Consider the following 7,856-nt stretch of genomic DNA (forward strand, 5'->3'; position numbering starts at 1 on the left):
ACACTGACCTCTAACATCTTCACAGCATTTTCAATCTCCTTTTTCAAATTTTCTTCAGCCAAGTCTCGGGACCTCTCTTCGAGCCTCACTCTCTTGTCCAAGGTAAACAAGTCACACTTAAAACCTAAAGACAACCTCAGAAATTCAGCCTGTTGTGGGAGAGGAAAAGATTTCAGAGTAAACCATGTGATACAGAAGTTTAAGCAGATTGGGACACTGGCATGACTTTTGGGGCACTAACCCCATGAACAAAGTATATCTCTCTTATATCTCTAACCCCCAGCTTTAGGAGAGATATAGAAGAGTAAGTGAACATGACCCATTTCCTTAGAGCAGGTCTTCCCATCTGTAGTGATGGGGGAAATGTTCTGCAGACAGAAGAGGTGACATCCTGGCTGAACACTGTGCCATCTGTGCCTTTTGACAAAAGTGTCTTAAATCAGCACATTCTGCCTGGGAGGAGGTCACAACTATGCTCCTTTAAGCTTGCAAACAAATGTTACAGTAGTGACAAGTCTTTGTTCAGTTTTACAGACCTCCACCTTTTCCCACCTCATCTCTTGCAAAAATTTCCATTATACTTGGAAAGAGAGATTTTAGAAGTTAACAGACAGAAAAAATACAACTAAGCTGTTTAAGCAGGATCATTCTTTTCCATAGGAGGAGATATTAATTTATCTGCAAGATCTCTGTTGTCTGAGATACTTCAGGATACAAACAGTTGAGACATACCTCCACCTCCTTCTCATTTGGAGAGTCACTGTAGGAGAAGAAAAACAATCATGGAACAGACTGTGGCTTTAAATTCATACCAGCAGGTGATCACTGAAAATCAAAATACTTACGRCTCATTTTGCTTGGTTTTATCTCCTTTAATGCCACCTGCAGAGGGTGAACTCCCTGACGAGAACAAAAAAAAGTTTTCAGAAGAAAGTGAARAACAGCCTCCCCAAACCAGCCTATGACTCTTTCAGACTTCAACAGAAGCCACAGTTCAAGATTTCTAGTGCTAAGCTCTAGTACTAAAAAYAGCTCATGTGCCTCTGGTTCCACTGATTGTGAGACACCACAGCACCGCCACTTGTACAAAGCCCCAAAAGTCAGTTGTTGAGGTGACTTCAACTGGCATCTTATTAGCACAGAAATAGTTAATTGCAGGTTTTGGCTTCAAGGTGTTATGTTACTACCTCACCAGCTTTTAGTGAACTCCAGAGGCAAAAGGGGAGGTGATCAGACCAGTGGAGATATCTGAGGAAAAACATTCYGCTCCTCAATATCATGTATAGCACAGAGAGAGATTTTACAAATCTCTGGGGAGAGCAGGGGTGCCAGAACTGTTTCAAATACCCCAACTCCTTTACAGCTAAGAATTTCCCTCCTGTCTAGAGGAATGTGGGGCTGGTTAGATGAGTATCTGCAGAAATCAGAGCAGGAGATTCTGCATGACAACCCATGTCCTCCTCTGATCTCTGTCTGTTCTGATCTCCAATTGCAGCTACTAAGCCTTAAAACAAAAGCCATGGTCACATTTGGCATGGGACAGRGAGCTCTCTACACCATTCTGCCCAGCTCTGGGCCCAGCTTGTACTCCAGTCCAACAAAACCCTCTTACCTTTCCAACTGGGAACCACAGCTGGTGCTTCCTCACTCCACTCTTTATCATTTTTCTTTTCCAGGTCTACCTCCTAAAGGCACAACAGAGCAGTTACAGCAAGAGAGCAGCCACACCACCCCTGGAGGGGCCTGTCCCCTCCTTTGTCACTGCTCATCCAACCCACTTTGGCTTTTCACCATCACCAGGATTCTTACCGGGTCTTTCTTCAAAACATTTTGAAAYGCAGACTTGTGTTCCTCCATCACAGAGCAGAATTCTTTCTTGTTCTGATTTGGTCCTGCAGAGAAWCATTCCCAAATCCAAATGTAACAGCTAAAAAACCTCACCAAGCKTTCTACACCCACTGTTTTAACCATGGGCCAACAGAGCCAAAAAACTGCACCAAATACCAGAAGGGAGCACTAAGGAAAAAGAGGCAGCAGCAAGGAACATTGTAAAGAYATATAGGAAGAATTGTGATAATTATGATTGGAAAAAAATCCCCATAAGAAGTGTTATATGTCTACAGCTGAAAATATAATATACTTCCTGTAGTTGAAGTTGCAAGAGTTAAAGAAATATTGCCTTATATAAATAGATTTTGTTATTTTGCTACCAGCATGGAAGATTTTTTGTTATTGTTTTGTTTGCTGTTTAAATAGCCAGTTTATAATTAATATTTATACCTTTAAGAACATCTAGAATATTTGGATTTCCCCTCTGTTTATGTAGTCTCACACGGGTATGAGCCAAGAAATAGCACAGGAAAAAACAAAAAAGAAAACRAAAACCAACCATAACTCCAGCTTCAGGTTTGAAGCCTGCAAGGAGAGATTGATCAGCTATAAAACTAGAAATATTTCTTTTCAGAAATGTACTTTAGGCAGCTAGATTCTCAGACTTGCAAGCTATTGAGAGTCTTTTTGACCTGTTCTGCTTATCTGCTTCCTCTTCACCAAAAGCACCTGAACCACATATGAAAATTAACAGTAGAGGGAAATTAGTAGAAAGAAAATACTTCYAAATGAGGGGACTGAATTAGATTTCAGGAAGGAAAGCAACAAAACCAAACAAGAAACTATACTCTTATATTTAAGTAAAGATTTTAAAAAAATTACAAACAAGAATGCACAGGTATTCTGTGCTGGTTATTCACATCAGTTTTGCGAAAAAATAGCTTAAATACAGTGTGTACACACAGTCCAGTTTTGGTTTGGTTTTATGTTTTTTCAGTGGAAGAAGCACCATCAGATCTGGCAGGAATCTGGTGGGTGTTTATGGTTCTAGCAAGAGACAGAACCACACACAAACGGCCTTTACCCTCATCTCTCCTCTTGAGCCATCCCAGCTTCTTGTGCAACAGTCTTGAAAGAGAGGGAAGTGTTTAGTGGCACTGTTGAAGTAAATAACTTTTTAAACCCATTAAAACATTATTTCTTTCTCCTCTCAGCATTGTCTGGGATTCTGTGCCCACTCCATGTTTTGCCAGCTGAGCAAGCCTCAAGATCTCACCAAGCTGTTTCCTGCTCCCTGCCTGCAGTGCTGTGGTCAGGTAGGTAAAAAGCCTTATCCATACTCAGCTTCAGGGAGGCTCCACAGCACTGGCAGGTGAAAATACTTGCTAAAATAGAAATTCTCAAGCAGTTGCTCTTGCTCAGCTTCCTCACTTCAAAGATGTGCTGGAAGSGAACCATTTTCTCAGTGGGTGAGTGGCAGGGCCATGCAGCAGCCACKGTACCTGGCACAGGAGCAGCTGGGTCCTTGTCACTGTTTGTCTCCGTTGCTGCAGAAGTTGGCACATGTTCCTCTCTCTCCTGTAAGTCCTTGGGTGATCTTTCCTCCATTACAAGGCAGCCTACAATGTCAGACAGCAAAAAACACAGCTTTTATTGCTCAGTAAACACAGATTCGTACATCCGTGACTGTCAGTGCCCCAAAYTAAGGACTCACCCGGGAGGGGTGCTGTGCTTTCCCCTGAGGATGCAAGAGCTTCTTGGGCTGGCGTTAAGTGATCACTGCCAAAACAAAACTGTTTCAGATACTCATCCACATGCTACARTCTTGATAAAGGCTTTTAAATCTTGCACAAGGCCTGACCTGGATGGGATCAGAGYGGCTGATAGTGTTGACTCCCCACAGTCGACCTTCACAGAGAGAGAAGAGTTAGCAYCAGAGTGATAACTGCCAGTATAAAACTCTCATGTCAGGACTTTAATTTCCCCATAATTTARATTATTTCAGCTGTGAAGTACTAGATGGCAAGTGCACAGATTCACCCACTGATCCATACAGGGTGCAGCTTAGCACGTTACCACCTTTAGAAGGGATCCCCACATCTCTGAAGGAGTCTTATCTCATCTCAGGAYTGTCATTCTTAGAGGTGTGTTTTGGTTCCTGACTTGTGGTTTGCTCCTAACACACATTTGMAGTGACCAACATACATGTGGCTGAACCACCACTGCTCTATCTTAGCTCTGTGCATCAGGATGGATCCATTTTCAAGGTCTGGACCTCAAACCCTACCAGTGAGGTGCACAGAGTTGCACTTGGCTGTAGGGATGAGACTCATTAGGTAAATAAAAGTGTTAATAGTCACAGCATGAGCAAGCAGATGGTTCAGAACAGAAGATTTGCATKCTGTGTTGTACAATTTAGTGACTGCCTTTGAAGGGATCCAATTTCACAAAATTATTAATATCAATTGCCCCTTCAGAGGGCCTTAGGCCTCCTCCTTGGTGTGCAAAAAAAGGAAAAGAGCAGTTAAAGGCTGGAAGTTTTGCTCCTGTTCCTTTAGCTGCCRCTGTGCGGTTCTGGACCGGAGTCTTATCACATCACAGACAAAACCAATATCCTCTTAAGGCTTTTATTATCGAGGGAGGTGCTGCATGTGCACTATCCCTCTTCCTCATTTCACCCTGGAAAGCTSCAGCTCACTCATTCTGTTGTTAGGGTGGTCTCTCTTTATGGATCGAAATACAGGAGAGAACTGAGGTTTAAAGGCTTAATTGGTAATGACTTGTGATGAATTGCACTCACTATTGAAAAGAACTGAATAGAAAACAAAAACATCCCCAAACCCAATTGTCTCCCCAAGCAGAGGGGGAATGAGGCCAGACAGCTCCCTAAACATCACACACCCGAGAGCAGTACTGTAGGGTGTGAGGAGAARCAACARAAAAACTGTATCAGGGGTTGCCTAYGTTYTTGYATCTTTCCTTCCCTCTCAAATGTCCTCCGAGGACATAGGAAGGCCAGAAAATTAGAACAGGAGGTGTTCAAGGCTCCTGGTCACTCCTGAGAGTGACCCACTGCTCCCAGCCTCRGGAAGTGCCTTTTCCCTCCTCCCCACTGCCTGCCCCGACAGAGCTGGGCTGCACTTGCACARCCCTGCCCCAGCCAGGTGGATGCTTCCTCTAATGCAAATTCAGGCTATTTTTATTTTCATTATTTGAATTCTCTCATAAGCTTGAGGAAGTGCAGCACTGCATTTGCCTTGTTCAGGCCATTGGGTCAGCAGGAGTATTGGGGGASGAGAATAACATCGTGTTGGAAAGAAAAAAAACCTAAAGGGCTTTAAAAAACTAACACACAGCCCCCAAATAGAAAACAGAAAAGCCCTTGCATCACTAAGAACTGACTGAAATGATACATTTTGCTACATGACCTGCCCCTGCCCAGGTGGGAACATGATCAGTGGTGTCTGTCTGCAGTGAAGGAAAACACTCAATTCAGCTTTAAAAAACTCCAAGCTGACTATCAGGACTGTACACTCCCACAGATTACACTTAAAGGAAAAAAAAAAAAAAAAAAAAAAAAAGAAAAAAAGAGAAATACCACATTGTCCATTTCTTAATAAAATAGAATCATACCATGGTTTGGGCTGGAAAGGACCTTAAAGATCAAAGTTTCACCCCCTGCCATGGGCAGGGACACCTTCCACTATCCCAGGTTGCTCAGAGCCCCATCCAACCTGGCCTTGGACACTTTCAGAGACTGGGCAGTCACAGCTTCTCTGGGCAACCTGTGCCAGGGCCTCACCACCCTCACTGTAAAATTTGTTTGCAAAGGGCATTAGAGAATGGCACAGTCCTTTTATGAGGAAGAACAACCAAAGAAGGTCCTGCAGTACATCCCTAATCCCTTTTACCCCCTCCATCCCTCTGATTAGCACAATTATCCAAGGGTTCTCTATCACAGCACGCAGATTCTGGCCACAGTCTGGTACAACTCCTCCCAAACAATCATTAACCTTTGGAAGAGCTCTCATTTGGTTCTCAGACTATGGTATGACTTCCACATTTACAAATCAAAACAAGTATGAAAAGTCCAAGCCTCRCTTGGCTCTCACAAGTGCTCCTTTACCAAGTAGCCCCTAAACTTGGATGGTGACAATGATGTGACACAAATAATTTCAGTTAGTTACATGCTCAATCTGCTCAAATACACCTGCAACTGCAGAGTCATAAAACTCCAAAGAAAACTAGGAAGACTTTTTCTATTTTACAAGAATGTTCAAATTTTCCTGCATGCCAGTTTTAAAAAGATTCTGGACACAGCCTCTTTGCCTTCTCTCTGGGGCAAGATTTAACATTTTCATTTTCCCACTTTRGAACATTCATGTGGAAAGCTTATACTAAAAGGTAGTAACACAGGAAAAATTATATTTCTAAGTCCAGCTGGAATTATGGAAATCTCCAGAGCAACAAAACAGAGGTGTTTCAAACACCTTTGCACAGCTGTGACTTTCCAGAAGGACTGGATTAAGTAAGAACCCTTAAGATGATCCTCTGTAAGGTCACTTAAGTAGCAGCAGCACAAGCTGGGAGGTCTTCACCTGCTCTACCCTGMGTGAGCAGCATGCTGAAACCACAGACATTCCCCAGCACTCTCACTTTCTTCCCTCACTGCTCTTTCTGCTTTGATTTACCACTATAACGAGAGCACGCTACTCTCACAGGTACCACACACCAGCCAGGGTCACTCAGAGGCTGGCTTCCCTTTAATCCCAAAGGTTATTTCCAGCTTYACAGAAACCAGTGACCAATATTTTTCCATCACCCCACCAATACTGKAGTTTATAAAGCTCCTTGGAAGCCCTATGTGATGGAGCTGAAGTTTACATTTCAGTAGTGAGGAYTGAGGCACAACTCGGTGTGCTGAGCTGCAGCTCTCGCCACGAGCAAACTGCAGCTCAAGCTGTAAATGCAGAATTCAGGASAGCAGTGAAGGCACAGATAGCTGAGTACATCAGCTGAAGGGAARCTTCCACACAGCAAAGATGGCATTTTTCAGCTTTTACATGGTGGCCATGGGAGAAGTGCAAAGGCAGTGCTCCCAGCTAAAGCATCCTGAGGCTTCTTGCAGGTGGATAAAAAGAACAAAAGCACTCAGTTCTTCCCTGGCACAACCAACTGTTACCACAGAAGCAGCACAGTCTCAAGCCTTGAAACCACATTTCAAGCACTCCACAGCCACAAGCATGACCCAGCTGCATGTGAACATCAAGATGTTTAGATTTTCAACCAAGGTATTGCAGAAACATGCCCAAATAGAAGGGAATACCCCCCACAGCACCTTGCTGACTTATACCAGYTCCATCCACCTTGGAGCAGTGCTGATTTACAGCTGACCTGGGTCTGAGTAAGSCACTAAATGCTTGAGCCTGTTCAAAACCACACCTCGGGCATCAGAGCCAGCACTCACCTCAGCAAGTGAAGAGTCCATCATTGTAATGGAAACAGGAAGGTCTGCATCAGTGTAGTCATCAGCAGAGCATATTTTCCACCTGGCAACACAGGCTTTATTTGCATATTGCCCAAACAACAGACAGACAGAGTGCCCATTTTCCTTAAGCACATAACAACTGAAGTCCCCACTCTCAGTGTAGTCAGTCAGCTGGTCTCCCAGGGAAAGACAAATTCATCACCAGCATCAACCCCTCCTCCCCCGAACAGCAAGAACCACCACCAGTCCTTTTCCCAGCCTCCTCCACACTACACAATTCTACAGAAAACCAGTGGCAAAAGCTTCAAGAGCTGCTGAGTCTCTAGCTGCAGACTGCCTGCTTCTGCACCTTCAGGAACATCCTTATCCTTTAAAATATTCACTGCAATTCAGCTTTCATAATCCAAGCAGCTCAATCTCTATTTTAAAGATCTAAGGAGGCAGCTTGGTAGGCAAAAACCTAAGAATTCCTGCTCTAATCCCTGAAAAAAAAAAAAAAAAGTGAGTAGGTTAGTGATGTGTTAGAGCCACTGCCTCT

The 7,856-nt window shown here is 43.6% G+C and overlaps 1 protein-coding gene across 1 annotated transcript in view; it reads right to left on the reverse strand.

Moving 5' to 3' along the window:
- IRAG2 (inositol 1,4,5-triphosphate receptor associated 2) overlaps positions 1-7,856 on the reverse strand; it is a 43,316-nt gene that overhangs the window by 5,382 nt on the left and 30,078 nt on the right. The window contains exons 24-32 of the mRNA XM_057370572.1: positions 7,298-7,379; positions 3,692-3,738; positions 3,545-3,609; positions 3,333-3,449; positions 1,810-1,892; positions 1,613-1,685; positions 846-900; positions 733-760; positions 9-149 (exon numbers count right to left, since the gene is read on the reverse strand). Coding sequence (XP_057226555.1) covers positions 9-149; positions 733-760; positions 846-900; positions 1,613-1,685; positions 1,810-1,892; positions 3,333-3,449; positions 3,545-3,609; positions 3,692-3,738; positions 7,298-7,379 — 691 coding nt within the window. The remainder of the gene's footprint in view (positions 1-8; positions 150-732; positions 761-845; positions 901-1,612; positions 1,686-1,809; positions 1,893-3,332; positions 3,450-3,544; positions 3,610-3,691; positions 3,739-7,297; positions 7,380-7,856) is intronic.

This window comes from Malurus melanocephalus, unplaced genomic scaffold (assembly GCF_030028575.1).
Source record: "Malurus melanocephalus ecotype Western Australia unplaced genomic scaffold, MMel_1.1 scaffold_128, whole genome shotgun sequence".
NCBI lineage: Eukaryota > Metazoa > Chordata > Aves > Passeriformes > Maluridae > Malurus > Malurus melanocephalus.